The sequence below is a fragment of the Odontesthes bonariensis genome, chromosome 18, assembly GCF_027942865.1.
Source record: "Odontesthes bonariensis isolate fOdoBon6 chromosome 18, fOdoBon6.hap1, whole genome shotgun sequence".
NCBI lineage: Eukaryota > Metazoa > Chordata > Actinopteri > Atheriniformes > Atherinopsidae > Odontesthes > Odontesthes bonariensis.
Genome location: NC_134523.1, coordinates 21,257,370 through 21,275,299, shown reverse-complemented (window position 1 = coordinate 21,275,299; position 17,930 = coordinate 21,257,370). Strand labels below are relative to the sequence as shown.

The 17,930-nt window shown below is 38.3% G+C and overlaps 2 protein-coding genes across 3 annotated transcripts in view; both read right to left on the bottom strand.

Annotated features, from left to right (window-relative positions):
- LOC142367576 (C-type lectin domain family 17, member A-like) overlaps positions 1-17,930 on the bottom strand; it is a 108,420-nt gene that overhangs the window by 19,166 nt on the left and 71,324 nt on the right. The window lies entirely within an intron of this gene.
- Positions 11,984-17,930, bottom strand: part of LOC142367999 (C-type lectin domain family 9 member A-like) — a 38,510-nt gene continuing 32,563 nt past the window's right edge. The window contains exons 3-7 of one of the 2 annotated variants that reach the window (XM_075450037.1): positions 16,411-16,449; positions 13,151-13,213; positions 12,727-12,869; positions 12,175-12,275; positions 11,984-12,064 (exon numbers count right to left, since the gene is read on the bottom strand). In XM_075450037.1, the coding sequence (XP_075306152.1) occupies positions 11,998-12,064; positions 12,175-12,275; positions 12,727-12,869; positions 13,151-13,213; positions 16,411-16,449 (413 nt within the window). In that variant the 3' untranslated portion in view covers positions 11,984-11,997. The remainder of the gene's footprint in view (positions 12,065-12,174; positions 12,276-12,726; positions 12,870-13,150; positions 13,214-16,410; positions 16,450-17,930) is intronic. The other variant, XM_075450036.1, reaches the window with a different exon arrangement.

The following is a 17,930-nucleotide window of genomic DNA, read 5'->3' as shown; positions in this document are numbered from 1 at the left end:
CTGTGAGCAGGAAGCAGTGGTGGTGAGACATGAAAATGTTTGATAGTAAACTTTGCCTCAGTGAGACACAGGTCATGTCACCCTGTCAGGTGAAGTTACTGAATATTGTCATACTGTCTGCACTTTGAAGCAGCTCATCATACTTAGAATATTCATCTCTTCCTCCTCTAACATGGCCTTTGTCTCCCAGATACGCCCCAACTTTAGCAGCAAAGCACAAGACTCGACCAAAAGTCTTAAAGACCAGCTGGTAGTGAAAATGAAAGCAAGCTTGAAAATGATGTCACATTCTTGAACAAAGACTTCTACTAAGGAACAATGCATCTGGATTTAATCTGAAAATTGTGCGCTGTCCCCACTTTTAGTCAGAGCAGTTACAACTTTTATGCACTGAAACAAAGCAGTGAATTTTACCATCCGTTCCTTTGCTTTGTGGTGGCAAAACCACATTTCCTTGTTCTGTAGCTGTGTGCTGGGTTGATGCTGGGACACAATAAATCAACTGGCTTACTCTAAAACGGACTGACTGGCTACTATCTGTTGCCAGTCAGTCTGCAAATAGTATGCAGGTATTATTTACAGATTCACAGATATACAGCAGTCCTTTCAATTTGTGAACAAAAAAGCATCATGCAGATTCATTTGAAGGTATTGCATTTTATCTTACAGTATATGGACAGGGTGATGGTCCCAGCTAACATCCCAATGCACAGCACTCCCACAATGCACAGTGTTCCTCTGAAAGGACCTTTCTGAACTGCAGGATGGTTCTGAGTCTCTGGTCCAACTGAAGGAAAGATCATAGAGTACAGCAAACATGAGGTGTAGATATGAATCCATCATCCCTAAATTTCATTCATTATTATCGTATCGTAACATCATGTCATTCACATACCTCCTTCCAGGGACTGAAAATTAGTGTGACTATCGACGACATTGTCAGCACTCTCGTAGATGTTCACCTCCCTCTCTTCCCATTCTGCTTGGTCTTCTTCTGCCTTTTTGAAGTATTTTACTTTCTTTGGTTGGGCGTAAATATCTGAGGTCATTCTGAGAGAACTGACACAGTTGGAAAGGTGCTGCACTTCATATGAGGTTCAGACCGTGTTGAAGCTCTAAGCTGCTCTCACACAAAATGCAGCACAGAAACATTCTGCAGATTAAAGATGAAATATATTTGTACTGGTGTGGCTGCTGGCTTTTCCTGCCCAAACCTTTCTGTGTGGTTTCCACAAAAAGACTTTGAGGAAGTTGAGAGTTTTAAAGAAACACGCGTCTTTAGTTTTATTTAGTTTCTTTACAGGAAATCACCACATCTTTTACATGTTCTCGTGACCAAAAAAAAAAAACATTTACATTTTAACACTTCTGTTATTCTTTGCTAAAACAAAGAGAGATGCGCTCTCACTGATGAAAGGTTTTCATATCAACAGCAGCGTATATGTGTTGAATGTGTGAAATGACACATACACAGTTTGCACAAAAAAGAAAACAACAAGTCACTTCTGCCACAATTAAGTTGAAATAAAGGACAATTTCGAAATAGCAAAGAGAATAACCGAGTGACCTGAGACCGCACTAACAGAGAAAGAGAAGGGAAAGAGAGACGGTGACAGTTTAGTTTTGTGTGTTTCTACAAACTTAAATGATCCTTTTCAGGTTATTTTCTTATCACTGACTTTGTGAGATGGATCTGTAGGAAGAACAGTTTGTGGAAAGAAAGTTAAAGATTCAGATCCAACACATTACTCTTAGATGGTACATGTTGCGCTACGAGGTCACCAGGACACTTAACATATCATCCTCTCACAAATCCAGTGCTTTAAGCCACTTTTGGTGTGCATCCAGTTTCCATTTGCATCGATATATGCTTTGGAGCCAACCTCAGGGTTTACATTTACTCCTGTTTTCCAGGCCCTGTTGAAAAAACAACATCCTGTTAAACGCTGGTACTTTTATGTATTATTAAGAAACACTCAAAGCAAAATCTTAGCTCTCTCACACATCTGTTAAACAACTCCGTCTCTTTGTCTTGCAACTGGTTCAGTTGAAGAGTTTTTAATTTCACATCTATTTCAATAAAATAATTACATGAAATCACTGGTGCCCCCGTGAGGTGTTACATGAGACTGCAAGTTCATCTTGATCTTTTAAGATTCCACATCAGATCAACTTCTGTGACATTTGATCTCTCAGATATAAACCAAATACAGTTTGAGGATGGGAAGACAAGAAAGCAGTTCAGATTCTTTTGATTTGGAAGCCATTGGTACTGAAAGATCTACACTTATTTGGGATTTTTTTTATTATTCTACGGCCAGTTAGGAAATATGACCTTGATATAAAAAGGAAAATAATTAAGATTGTCTTGTGATTCATCTATCCATTTCCACTGGGTATTCCAATCCTTTGTTTCTACCCTTTCCAGACCAATCCAGGAATCTCCATGATAATTCAGCTTACTAAAGAGTTCCTTTGTAATTTTTCAAGGAGGCAAACGATAATCATCAAAGTTCTGAACTCGTTTATGTAGCAGTAAAACCATTTTTCATATTTTCACAATTTCTCTCTCGTCTACTGTGTTTAAAACCTGATATTAACAATAAAACAAAACTTCTACCAGTTTATTTATGCATCTTGACAAAGGACAGACATTGTAAATCACACCAACTGGCCACAACATTACATCCACTGACAGGTGAAATTAGTCTGCTGTGTCCCACATTGGAGTAATTGTTCAGGACTTGTTTCCTTCCTTGAGAAAAGGCTTGATTGTCACAAAGATCAACATCATGAGTGAACTACGCAGACAGTGAACTGATCATTGTCCAACATTGGCAAGTTTTAGGTGTGACATTGTTAGCCATTTCACCCTTAAGTATTTTTTTAAGTGTCTGCCCTCTTCTTAATGGATCATATAAAGTAATCCCCACATGATTCTCTAAAATCACTCATCTGGTGTGTCAGTTACAAACTCTTGCTCTCTCTCAGACTAAACACCTGTGAGATGTGATGGAAACGCAGGTCCACTCTGCAACTTGTAATCATTTAAGGATCTGCTGCTAATCCTGGTGCCTGATACTGATGGACACCTTCAAAGGTACTGTGGGGTTCACACCTCCATGGGGCAGAATTGTTTTGGCAGCATGAACCAAATAAATGTGACTATTTACTTGTGTAGTGTAAGAAAAAATGGTTCTGAATTTTACCAGAGTTCAACAACTTGAAAAATTGACCACCCTTGGAGTAGATTTTTGATTAGCTGAGCAAGTTTTACAGTTTGTAATACAATGAAAGATAGTCTTGTTTATAGATATTATAACTAAATATCCCTTCTGAAATGATTGCAGATTAAAGTTGTATTAAGTATCCAGTAAAAGAGGAATTTTAGAATTTCAGGAGATATCCTCTCAGTAGCATAATTTTAACAGTATTACTTTAGTTGCTGAAGAAAACTAAAGAGTCATAAAGCAGGAATACTCTGTGTGTTTTTTTCTGAGAAAAGCAGAACAAATACACCTATAGGATGATCACATTGATGCACACATGCAGTGATACAAGGCAGAGAAAAACAGCCCAGCTACAGATATACAGGTTAGCACACCATAGAACGGATATATTGTTCTCTTTCTGCTGGTTTGGGGCCCGTTTCTTAACTTCTGAATAACTTCTCAGATGAATTTCATAGATTAAAGAAAATAATTTAAATCATTGGACACTTACTTTCTCCTCATTGTTGCGAATTATCAGCAGTTTGACTCCTCTCCCCTTACAGTCTTTCCGGCTCTCTGTCCAGTTTTTCTTCTCTCGAGATGTGTAGTAACAACTGCATCTAACCTTCTGCCACTCTGTTAGTTCGGTATTTTAGAGTTCTTTTCTTTAAAGTAGAAAAGTTTCAATTTGACATGAGTTAGGATTGTGGATGAGATGTCATTTCTGGAACAATTTCATCACATTAGTCAGCACTCATTGCTGACTGGTGATGAATAGGATGGACCAACCTTTTGAGTTTTGTTTGGCCACTCTTGAATGCCTTGCTGCAGTGAGTGTTTGAAACTGCATGCATAGCTCTGCATCAGCAAACCGTTATCACACAGTAACAAACCACAGCTGAATTCTGCATCTCAACATGTTTTAGCTAAACTCTGGTGTTGAATCACTCTGATGAAATGAGTGTGGGTTTAGTCGGATACTAAGATGATGCTCCATGAAGGGTTTTCTGAAATTTACACCATTTAAAACACGGGTAGACATAATTGCCTTGGGAAAAGATATTTGAACAACTTCACAGCGAGCGAAAAGGCTTCACCGCATGCTTCCAAAGTATTCTGTGGAGTCCACTGTGTTTGATTCTCGCCATATGCATCCATCAGCAAACACTTAAACCACAGAAAACCCTGCAGGAATCATGTTTAGGTTTTTATATGCATGACTGTGTTCACCTTTAATGTGTTGAGGTTAAAGGTCACACAGCAGCCTAAACGGCACTGTACAGCTTGCAGCCTGCAAAGACGTCATGTGAGTAACGGCTGCATGTTGTAATCATTCTTCTGTTCGTCTGTGTGTGTGTGTCTGTGTGTCTGTACATCTGGATTCCCACAATCCTCTCGTCTTACGATTTTTGTTCTTAACCAGCACAGCATTATGGTGACTACTGAGCCATGTTCACAAATACTCAAAGCAACAACAACGTGGAGTCGAAGCTTTAAGTGCTGCAAAGGCTGCCAAATACTGGAGGTGGTGTCAGTGTATGAGCCTTAACCACACATGAATATTACATCAGGTACATAGAACCACTCTAATTACTTAAGAAAGAAAGTATTTGCTTCTTTGTCATACTTGTTAGAAACCTGAACATCTTCAGGTATCGGCTGTAGATATTACATTTTGTCCCTGGGCTGTAGAAACTGTAGTAGGAATTTATTATGATTTCTGGCTTATATAGACAACTGAAAACAATTTGAGTTGCATATCACTTGTAAAGCTTTATTTCATAAAGGTCACACATATGCTTTGATATAGAAAATATAGATGGAAATTGTTAGATGGAATATCAAAATATTTATTTTTAACAGTACTGAGCCCAGACATGTCATGAACCTGCACTGACACAATCATCCTTTCCTGACTTTTCTTCTAGATAATGATCTTCAGGCGCCTCTTTTTTGATCCACAGGCTTCACTGATTAATACCAACTCTTGTAACCCAAATCACCTCTACAGAGCAACTAAAAGCTCCTATGCAAGGCAGAATTTGTTAAATGTTATGCACATTTTAACTTAATTAAGTATCATGAAACCTTTTATATTAAAGATAAGACTTGAAGACATTAAATTTATTTTACTCTTGACAAATTAAATGTCAGCTGATGAATAACAAATCTAATTCTTGCTGTATATAACTCAAACATTGTTGCTTATTCTAACTTTTAACTTGAAGCTTTGTGTCAAGAACTTCCTTCTAACTGCTTTAAGTATCATTACTCTGTAACCATGGTAATCATAGCTTGGTAATCTTTGGTAACCCTTGTCTCTCCATGTCTCTTGCTCCTTCCTTCTTATCCAAACACCTTCTTCCTGCTAACCAAATCAAAAACAACAAAAAAATCTCTCCAAAACACTTTTTCCTGTGGTGGCGGGGTCGTCCATCTTTGCGTTGGGCTTTCACTGACTGTCTGCCTCTCTGACTGGGTGCTGGTTGGCTCATTGCCTGGTTGGCTGGCAACGTAGAAGGTGAAGATATCACTGACCGTGGCGCTGTCCCCCCAGTCCAACTGCCGTCCAACGTCTTCCAAAACTACGGTGAGGTCGAGGAGGACGACCCATACCGCTACTACCAACCTAACTACCCAGCGCCGCAGCCCGTGTCGCCCGATGACCCCGCGCTTGCACTTGAAGACATCGAGCTGAGGTCTCCCGGTGTGCACCGAAGCTCCCGGAGCGTAGCTGCGGAAGGAGAGAAAGTTGGGCCCAAGAGGAGACCAAAGAGAAGTGGGAAGATGCTGCCTGGACTAACTAACTGAAAGGAGACAATTGGAGGACAGAGGGCTGCTTGCTGTTTCTGATTGGGCGGCTTGGGGCCGTTATGAACTAATCAACAAGTGCCTGATGTAGAGGATTTCTTATGGACATTGTAAAGGAAACGGGATGGGGTTTGAGGATGGGACTATTTTAACTCATCTATGCTATTGAATTAAGTTCAAGAAAACAGATTTATGTAGTTTTATCAATTTTTTTGTTGTTGTTGTTGTTTATTTGTCCTTTTGTCCCCCCACCTGCTTGGTTAAGTGCCTCCTAATGGTCTAGCAAGTATTACAACCTTGTGCTTTTTCATCTTTTTTTATACCTTGTGCTTGAAGGTCCCATGGCGAACTGCTGAGCATCACCGTCATTCTCATTCTTTAATCCTTAGTGTTGGAAGGTATTACTTCAGCCTTTCATTTTTTATCGTTAACCAGTAAAAATGTGATACCCTAAGTTACAAAATCCATATTTTCCTGAAATAGATGTAATGTGGTATGTTGTCCATGTTTGCATCACGTTGTGTTGTTAGAACTTCCGTCTTTTGGTTTAGAAGGCTCCTAAACTTCACGATCAGGCATTTTGTCTGACTTCTGAACAATTATTTATATAGTTTTGCATGTTTTTTTGTCTTCATTTGTAGTCTGACGTGTTATTTTCTGCTCTCACAGAGCCACAGACACATCTTACTGCTACACATAGAGGATTTGTTTCAGGAGCAGTTATTGTTACAGTATGAAGCTTTATCTGATGTTGCTCTGTGTTTGAGAAGGCGGATGAAACCTTACGTTTTTTTGAATCCACAAAATAATAGTTTACTTCATGAGAGAGACATTATGTTTGTGTCTAAATGTGTTCAGTTCTGTCAACAGAATCTGTTGGGTGGCATGGCGAAGGATCAGTTTCAGTCAGTGAAGCAGAAAGCAAATGAAACAAATACCGTTTCATTTTTAACATCTGTTTCTTACCCTGTATTTTCTATTTCCCTTTTTCTTAATTATTCCTTCAACTCAGCCTGTTACAAGGTGAAAAATGTATTATTGACCTAATTCAGACTAAAACTGACGCCATCTTTTCCAGAACAAAACTGGAGGATTTGCGTTCATTTTTTTGTTGTTTTATGTAGAAACCAGAAACCGACTTGATGAAAGAAACTCGACTCACTCAATCTGAACTTGAAATTGCTTTGAATTAATTTATGTCTTTGAGTTATTAAATTAGTTTACTGCTTGTTACCCATTTTAAATTTCTTTTTTTTGGAAGAGGGTGCATTTATTCACCCCTGGATATGATGTTTTCTCTTTCAGAGTGAGTAAATTGAGCCAGAATTTTAAGCACAATTTCAAATTGTTCAAATCTCCTCTTAGTTCAGTCAGTTCAGGAGAGCCTCTAACCATGATGTTTAAAAAATAAAATCGAGAAAATAATTTATTTTCCACTTGGTGGTGTTTTTTTCCTCCAGAACAATTGTAAACGTTGGTTTTGTGCGTGTGTGTGTGTGTGTGTGTGTGTGTGTGGACTGGAATATGTGTTGGTCCTTCAGCAGGAGATTTGACTGAACTGTGAGGTTCTAATTAAACTTCATCTGAGCAGGAAGCTTTCAGGTAAGCATGGATGTCTTCCTGCGAGATGCAGGAAGCTGATTGGAAACCTGCAGGATAGCTGGACCCCCTGGCTCAACCTCAGCTCTGCTTTCAACTCTCAGTAAGCTAAGACCAGGTTATAAATATAAAAACATTTGAGTTAAATTACCAGTAGGAGGGGAAACTACTCAACTGTGGTGGGTCTGACTTGACTTCAGTATTACACCTGACCCTCAACTGTCATTGAAATGAATACTTAAAGATTGAAGCTTAAAGCTTATATACATGTTTCCTTAGTCAATCCAAACTGTTGTTTAACCTCAAACCGAAATGTTTAAAGTGAACATGACATTATGTTTTCAGTCATTTCATTCTTAGTCTTGTATATCTCAGCGAGCAAAGCCATCCTAAGAGGAAAATCACATAACATAAATAATCTGAAAAATGTTTTTTGGAAATATTTTGGATTTTACAGTGCAGATAGTATAGTAACAAACAGAAACCTTTGGTTTATTTGGACATAACAGCCGTCTTACTCAACAACAACAACAAATCTGACCAATTTGTTTGTTACTCACCCAAATTGGGCAGCGAAAGCATCGCATACAGGTGTAGCAGGGGTAAAAAAGGAAAAAGATTGCACAGGAAATGCACAGATTAGTCCTTTACTGCCTGGACAGGATCAGGAGGGAGATGGAAGAAATCGGGCACACCTGTGAGCAGCAGGTGAGAGAAGAACCAACAAAGGGAACCTGGAGCAGCAACATATACAGCAGGCAGAGTGGGCAAAAGAAAAGACCGATAATAAATTCTAATCCAGCATCTGAACATATTTTGCAACCATAGTAATATGTACCTCACAACACGAAAGAATAAGAAGTTGGATTTTGAAAAGGACCTTCCTTTCCAAGCCTCTTTGATGGAGTATGGGAGTCAAACTGTTCCCTGGAGCAGATCTTGATGACCCTGACCTGAATTTAAGATAAGTCTCCTTTGCACAACTCTCCTGGCTTCTCCTATTTTTCCTCCGGTTGTCTTGAACTGAACTGTGAAATACACACATTCACACACTCCCCACAGCTGAACAGAACTGTCACTTTTCCACCTGCACACCAGGTGAACTGAGCTGTTCCAATCACAGCCACATACAGGATATACAATACAACATATTTTGTTTGATATTCAATTCAATTCATTTTTATTTATATAGCGCCAAATACAACAAATGTCATCTCAAGGCACTTAGATAAAAAAGTCCAATTCAAGCCAATTGGAATTCAATTTATTATAATCATAATTATTCATAAAATAATGCAATTCGTTCATATAGAGCCAATTCAAAAACGATTTCCTAGCTAAGGAAACCAACAGATTGCACCGAAACTTGTCTTCAGTCCAATCTCCCGTCCTGAGCGTGCCTGAGGCGGCTGTGGAGAGGAACGACTCCCTTTGAACAGGAAGAAACCTCTGGCTGAACCAGACTCAGGAAGGGTGGCCATCCGCCTCCACCAGCTGGGGTCTGAGAAGACTGAAAGGGGGAAAAAACCACTGTAACACCATTCAAAGGATATCTGTTGGAACAGGGAAACACGAGTTAATGACCACAATAATGTCACATGTACATAATGTCATTTGAGTAATTAAACAGGGGAAAAAGAGAGTAAAGTGAGGAAAGGTGTGACAGATGAGCCCCCCCCAGCAGTCTAGGCCTATAGCAGCTTAACTATGGGATGTTTCAGGATCACCTGAGCCATCCCTAACTATAAGCTTAATCAAAAAGGAAAGTTTTAAGCCTGGTCTTAAAAGTGGAAAGGGTGTCTGCTCTACGGACATTTACTGGCAGCTTAATCCACAAGAGAGGGGCCTGATAACTGAAGGCTCTGCCTCCCATTCTACTTTTAGAAACTCTGGGAACCTCAAGGAAACCTGCAGTTTGGGAGCAAAGTGCTCTGTTAGGAAAATATCTTAATATAGATTTCACAATTTGATATTAGAGTTCCTTATTTAGTTCGAAGAACTCTGAGCACTTCTGAATAATCTGAAGCTCAGTTTTTGTGGTCACTTAACTAGATTTGGTGTTTGCTGAATTTAAACCATGTAATTTGTTGCTGTTCCTGTTGGTTTTGGGTTCCTGTTTGGGGAAAAAAAAAAAAAAAGGTTTGATTGAAAAAGCTAGATTGATGGTGATTTGTTTTGCATGTTTTTGTAGTGTGGGCTTCAAGCTGCCCGTGTAAACTCTTCAGTCTACAATATAACTGCGACAGGATGAGAGATGTCCCTTTCCTCTCTCTGTTGCCCAAACACACTTTAACTACCAGGGTTCCGAACTCGCTACACAAACAAATCGACATCATGCCCATAAATTTAAGGAACGTTTGACTGAGGTGGAGCCACCATAATTTCATCATAAGTTTAGGGAGATTTGAAGACCTGTATATTTATTAAACAGTTTAAACCAGTCTATTTCTTCCTTCCTCCGTTTCCACCAACACTTTCATTGCACTATGAACATCTACAGTTAAACATGTTTAAGAATGCTCAGAATGAACTGTAACGTAAAGTGCTTCATCCTTTGAAAATAAGCTGTGAGCAGAGAGCGGTGGCTATAGTGTGGCATGAAAGTGAAAGGTGTGAGAGGACAGATGTGTCCACACCGACACTCAGACCATGTCAGCCTCTCGGGTTACGTGCTGTCTGCACTTTAAGTCAGCTCATCATATTCTGAAAATGTCTTAAATCTTAAATTTTGGACCAATGCAGGTTTTACACATTCTGTCACATTCAGAAGGTTTTTCTGTATTTGACTAACATATCATGAGAATGACATCAACTGTTATCTCACTAAAATAATATGAGAGCTTTTAGGTCTACAGTGTGTGAAGATTGAATTTGATTTAAATCCTGCAGTTCAGTCCCCGTTTTTAAATTTGTCTTCTTTGGTCCACAGCTGATCTTTTTTCAAAGTGACTGAAATGCCTAGTTTTAGTTATTTAACAATAGAAGGATCTGAATGAAAATATTCAATTTTATCATTCTTTTGTGGAAAGCTGGAATTACTTTGCTTCGTGTGCAGAATGAAATTTTGCCATCACGTAATTAAAGTGCTCTCTACTTCATGTTCTTACTGTCCTCTTGAACTAGCATGTGTGTATCTGACTGTTTCCTGTTTCTAACTGAAATATCCAGTGAGAACAGGAACCAAACAAAAGCAGGAGCATAAAATGTATATAATGTAGGAAATACTAAAGATGCAGCCCGCTGTTTTGTGCATGGGCAACTCACCTCCCAGCCGGGCCAAGGTCAGACTGCTGCTCTTCATCTCTTCTGTCTTTATGGGCCTTTATCCTGTATTTTACTTCAAATCTGGTACAGGTGGAATTTCTGCTGGCATCTCTCATGGCAAAAATAACTCAGCAGGCTTCACTGTCTCTCTGTTTTTTTTTATATTTGAAGCACACACATACAGTTAAAGCAGAACAACAGTTATTTTTTTACACAGGAAGTAAGAAGGACGAACCCTTGACTTCTTACAATGTATCTTGTAGAGAACTAAACAGCATTCAGCAACAACTAAAGAAAACTCAGGCTCACGGGCCACACCATGAAGGGGAAACTAACACACAGCTTAGCAAAATAAGAGTTTTATTGGAATTAATGCATACATACAATTGAATACATTTCAAAAACAAGCATGTTGAGCTCCCATTGCAAGCCTCACTGGGACTGACTTTAATCCACACCATCACAGATGGGAATTAAGATCCTGGAGCCCACTGACATCCTAAAACCTTTTTAGCTGCCACGTCAAGATCAGTGGGAATGCAGTTATGTCTAAGAAATGAGATTTACTTTTAGGTTTTACTGTAACTTAACTACTAAACCGTTATTGAAGGCAGAAAGGATATAGATGAGAAACACAATATTTTTACACAAAAAAAGACGTTTTTCATGATTGTTAAATAAACTCAGAGATGATAAGTTTGAATATGATCATTTCTGCATTCTGGCACTTTTTTTGTTTCCTACAACATCTTCCAACAGAACATGTAGTTTAAACAGTGTGAGGTGAATGTCAAATCTTTATTCATTGTGCAGTTTTCCTTATGCAAATGAAGCAGGAGGGCAACAGTTCATTTAAATGTTGCAGAATGGGGACAATTTGTTCTAATGAACCAGTCTTCAGTTATGAGGTGGCTCGGGCATCTGGTTAGGATGCCTCCTGGACGCCTCCCTGGTGAGCTGTTCCGGGCCCGTCCCACTGGGAGGAGGCCCCGGGGAAGACCCAGGACACGTTGGAGAGACTATGTTTCTCGGCTGGCCTGAGAACGCCTCGGGGTCCCCCCAGAAGAGCTGGAGGAAGTGGCCGGGGACAGGGACGTCTGGGTCTCTTTGCTCAAGCTGCTGCCCCCGCGACTTGACCCCCGGAAAAGCGGTAGATAATGGATGGATTGATGGATGGACTAAATTAAATGATGGGACAATGTTTTAACATGTGTTGCTGTTCTGCATTTTAACTCTTTTGGTTTCAAACAATGATTTTGATAACACTACAAAAGAAACACCGTCTTACTGTTCTGTCAGCGGGGATCCATCCACCCATTTCCATTCACCTCCTGAGACCTGAAGGCCAATCCAGGACTCTCCATTCCCGTTCAGTTTATGGACAAATTCCTGTTGAGACAAAAGTAGTTTCTTCACTCAGAATTCTGTATTTCTGTTGTAGTAATATCATACTGTTTTAATTTCTGACAGAAATCAGCTCTGATTATTCTGTTTCACTCATTCTAACCTTTCCTTGAATTTTGTTTGTAAATATTACTACATTTTTAAGAAGAAAATTCTTATCTTTTAACATTAAACCTACAGTAACTAAAACAAAACAAAGCTTTAGAACACAGAGACTGAAGTATTATAAGATTTACACCTTTGAAATGAGTCAAGCTTCATGAGCTAAATCCAGGAAATGAACCAAATTGCTCAGATTATTGATGAGTTCCGGATGTGAAACCATTTACCTGAAATCCATCAGGATCAGTTCAGGAAGCACACACAGACTGACAGCAGGTCACACAAAACTGGCAGTTCCATCAAATATTATACTGACATGAGCAAACACACTCACCTGTTCCTCTTTGCTGTTTATGATCACCAGATCAGCTCCTCTTTTCTGACAGAGTTTCCTACTGTCTGACCAGGTTTTCCACTCAGTGAATTTAAAATAACAACTTAATCCAAATCTCGTCCATCCATCAGGACACCAATTCCCTTAATATCAAACAAGAGTTTAATACAGATTTTAATTTCATTGAGTGTCAAATTAATTTGACATTCAGGTGTTTTAGTCTATTCAAACTTAATTCAAATCAAATTGAAAAAGGTCAATTCAAGTTTTCTGTTTCATTTGTAAATAACTGTTCCTCCTAACAGGAATATACATACAGAAATATCATGAGACACCATAAAACTATGATCATTTAAAGTAAAAGCAGAGTTGGGTTACAGGTGCATAATGTTAATGTTTTCTGTTGGTTTCAGTCTGTTCTCACCTTTAATCTTGTCCTTCAGCGTCTTTACTTCATCCTGTAGCTGGCTGCTGTTGACTCTCATGACTTCAGAAGAACAATTGATGAAACAATTGAACACATCTGAAAAGCTTCATGTTTACAGTGTGACATTTAAACCAATTATGTGGTTATTTAGTTTAAAACTTTTACAAGAACTGAGGCTTCTCACTCGAGCACCCGTACAGCAAAGGAGATTTTATTTTTCAATACTTTTTCTACTAAAATGCAAACAAAAGCATCAGTATTCTGATACTGCTGTCTGGGATTTTCAAAGGTTTCTGTGACTCTCTGTTTCTGTTTGTGCTGGTCAGATTTCAACAACCTTTGTTCCCTAAAAGTTCAGCCTGCAGCTGACTGTACCTGTTGTTCAAGGTTGGAAAAGGTCAGTTCAGGTTTTCTGTCTCATTTCTGTCAACAGGAATTGTCACGCTCACAGATTATAGACATTTTCTGGACTCAATTAATTTCCTGTTTTATTTTGTGAACTGCTGTGTCATCCTTATTTCACTTCCTGTTAAGTTTCCCACCAGTATCAGCCACACCTGGTGGCCATCACTAATCACTGACTCAGTACTATTTATACTCCTTGCATTCCAGACCTACCTTGCCAAAAGGCATACTTTGTGGAGGGAAGGGCTACTGATTAAATTGGATAGAATGGGGATTAGAGGGAAAATATATAATTTCATACTGGACTTTCTTTCACGACGTACTTTTAGAGTTAGAGTGGGCTCAGAACAATCTAAAGAATTTACAGTAGAGAGTGGAATCCCTCAAGGAAGTGTTATCAGTCCCATATTATTTAATTTAATGATTAACGACATATTTATTAAATTAGGAAAAGGAAGTGAAGGACTATCATATGCAGATGATGCAGTAATATGGAAAAGAGGCAGAAATTTCCCATATATAATAACAATCATGCAAAAGAAAATCCAAATTTCGGACCAATGGGGAGTTGATTGGGGATTTAAATTTTCTATTGAAAAAACAAATGTTATGTATTTTACAAGAAAGAAAATTACTGAAAACTACCAGATATTTATGTATAATCAAGCTCTGAAAAGAGTCATGAAATTTAAATATCTAGGAGTGTGGATGGATGAAAAACTTACATGGAAAGATCATGTGCATCACATGGAAACTAAATGTAAAAAAGTCTTGAATTTGATGAGAATGATTACTGGACATAACTGGGGTGCAGATAAGCAGTCTTTAATTAATATTTATATTGCATTAATAAGATCGATCATAGATTATGGGAGTATAGTGTATAGCACAGCATGCAAATCTAATTTAGCAAAGTTGGACAGAATTCAGTTTAGAGCTCTAAGAATGGCCATAGGTGCTATTAAAACGACTCCAACAAGTGCTATTCTGGTAGAGACGGAGGAAGCCCCACTTGAATTAAGACATATTAAGCTGGCTTTAACAGACAGGGTGCGATTGATGGGAGATAGTAATCATCCAGCAGCATCAGTACTAAATGATTGTTGGGAATATCAAACTAAGGCTAAAGGGTTTGGATGGAACATAAACAAAGTAGCTATGACATCAAAGATTTAGAATTTAGTCCTACAATAGTTCTGAGTGAGGTCCCTCCCTGGATGCTACCAGTTCCAGAGGTTGATACAGAAATACTGAAAGAAAAGAGGAAATACCCTGATGATCAGAGTTTTGCATGGTTCAGTGAAAGATATTTATCCTCTTCATTTTATGGTTTTGTTAAAATTTTTACTGATGGATCAAAAGATCAAAATGGTCATTGTGGAATAGGAATTTACATTCCTGAATTTAAAAAAGGACTGAAATGCAGATTAAATAATCACCTTTCAGTATATACAATAGAAATGACGGGCATAATAACAGCTCTAAGATGGATAGAAGAGATAAAACCGTTAGCATCTCTAATATGCTCAGATTCAATGGCTGTACTGCAGAGTTTTGAAAGTGGACAATCAGTCTGAGAATACTTAATGATAGAAGCTAGACACATCTTATTAAGTATTAGAAGCCTAGGTTTAATGGTTCAGTTTTGTTGGGTTCCAGCACATACTGGAATTAGAGGAAATGAAAAGGCAGACGGATTAGCCAAAAAGGCTCTAAAAAATAAAGAAATAGAAATCAATGTTCTAATTGGGAAAGGAGAAGCGAAAGCTAAACTTAAGTCTGAAATGATAAAGAGATGGCAACAGGAATGGGACTCTGAACCAAAGGCTAGGCACTATTACAATATTCAGAAAAATATTAGAGGAAAAAGAATGAATATGCAAAATAGAAAAGAAGAAATAGTGTACTCAAGATTAAGAATGGGACATACAAGATTGAATTCAACACTTAAACTATTAGGTAAAAGTGATGGTCTGTGTACTGAATGCCTAACACAGGAGGATGTGGATCATGTTTTATTTAGGTGTAGGAGGTACAATGAGCAAAGAAAGAGATGGCAAAACTTAGATGATCATATTGAGGATATTCTTGGGGAACAAGGAATGCAAAGAGACAGAATTAGAGCCTTATTTACCTTCCTGAAAGACACTGAATTAATGAAAATAATTTAAAAAAAAAATTTTTTTTTGTTGGTTTTGTTTTGTTATTACTTATTATCTCTAGCTTTATTTTACACCCTCTTGACTGATCAGATAAAATCGCCATAGTATCACTCTACACACTCCTGTACAGTAGGTGGCGGAATACAACAACCAAAAGATGTAATCTGCCAATAAACGAAAGAAGAAGAAGACCTACCTTGCCAGATTGTCTAGGTTCCTGCGTTACAAGCTCTCAAGCGGTCTCCCAGTGTATGTATTCTCATGTTTGACCTTTTGTCTGTATTTTTTTACCCTGCTCTTGCCTTGCCCGGTTTGTGTATGACCTACTTGTCCTGCATTAAAGTGTGTTTGATCTCTGCACTTGAGTCTCCAAGCCTGCTCGTTACAGGAATACAGAAAAATCACGAGACACCATAAAACTATGATCATTTAAAGTAAAAGCAGAGTTGGGTTGCATGTGTATAATAATGATGTTTTCTGTTGGTTTCAGTCTGTTCTCACCTTTAATCTTGTCCTTCAGCTTCTTTACTTCATCCTTTAAATGGCTTTGATTTTTACACAGGATTTCACAACTATTCTGTAGCTGGCTGCTGTTTTTTTCTCTCATGTCATCAGATCAACATTGGAGACATTAAGGTTTATAAGGTGACATTTCAATAATTTGGTTAATTGATTAAAAACCTTTCTTACCTGAAAGTTCAGCCTGCAGCCGATTGATCTTCAAGGTTGCTGAAAGACAATCGGCTTTGAATCAGTTTGCTTTAATCAACAGAAATAAGTCAGTTAATGACCGTCAGTTATCACCATCACTCTTTCAATCTGGAATTACTGATTTGGTGTACGCACAGTCATTTAACAGCTCTGTGTGTTGTGTTATCACTAGTACATATCTGATGTGTTAACTGTAGAAAAAACTGTAGAAAAATAAAAAATTAGATGGACAGTATGACATAATTCAGCTTCAGGGAGGTGAAAGAGGCTGATGTGTAAATTATTATAAGATACTCCAGATGTATCTATATTCTTGTAAAGTGTCAGTTCAAACTTATATAATATGTGCTGGTCTCTGATTTCAATGAAAATAATTTTTTATTTCTGTAAGTGCAGAAAATTATTGGAGGCTTCAACAGTCTAATTAACTACAACCTGTCTGTGTCTTCTATTGTCCCACTGTTTTTATTACAGTATTCTCTCCTTCTGTTTCCATAGTAGGCCTGTGCTTCTCCATCACTGATGCTGATGAAACATCTCAACACACTGCCAGCAACACAATATATCAAAGACGCACACAGTGCCAGTCAAAACTTCAGCTACAGCTACCCATTCATTTTGAATGCAGTGTAGTGAGGCCTGGAAAAAAGAGTGAGCACAAATGTTGCCACAGTGAGACACAGACCATGTCACCCTGTCAGGTGAAGTTACTGAATATTGTCATACTGTCTGCATTTTGAAGCAGCTCATCATACTTAGAATGTGCATCTCTTCCTCCTCTAACATGGCCTTTGTCTCCCAGATACGCCCCAACTTTAGCAGCAAAGCACAAGACTCGACCAAGAGACTTAAAGACCAGCTGGTAGTGAAAATGAAAGCAAGCTTGAAAATGATGTCACTTCCTTGAATAAAGACTTCTACTAAGGAACAATGCATCTGGATTTTATCTGAAAATTTTGGATAGTGAAGGCCCTATCCTGGTTCATGCCTTAAACCAGTGTATTTCTTCTTTCTCTGTTTCCACAAACACTTTAACTGTAGATGTTCATGGTGCATAAAACATGTCTAATTATGCTCAAAATTAGCTGTGTAATGAAGTTCAGTGTTTCATTCGTACTGACAGTATTTATAGACTGCTGCAATGCTACAAACTGAAGTTCTTCACACTTTGAAAATTAGCAGAGAGCAGTGGTTATAGTGTCGCATGAAAAAAAAAAAGGTGTGAGAGGACAGATGTCTCCACACTGACACTCAGACCATGTCGGCCTCTCAGGTTACATTGGTTAAGTTATCATGCTGTCTGCACTTTACAGCAGCTCATCACATTTTGAAATATTAATGTCCTGTTTGTTTTGTCTTTTGAAAAATGGTGTCATTAAACATTGATTTTACATTACATTACATTACGGTCATTTTGCAGACGCTTTTAACCAAAGCGACTTACAATAAGTGCGTTCAACATCGGTAGGCAAAAGAACTTCAGGTGACAAGAAATCATA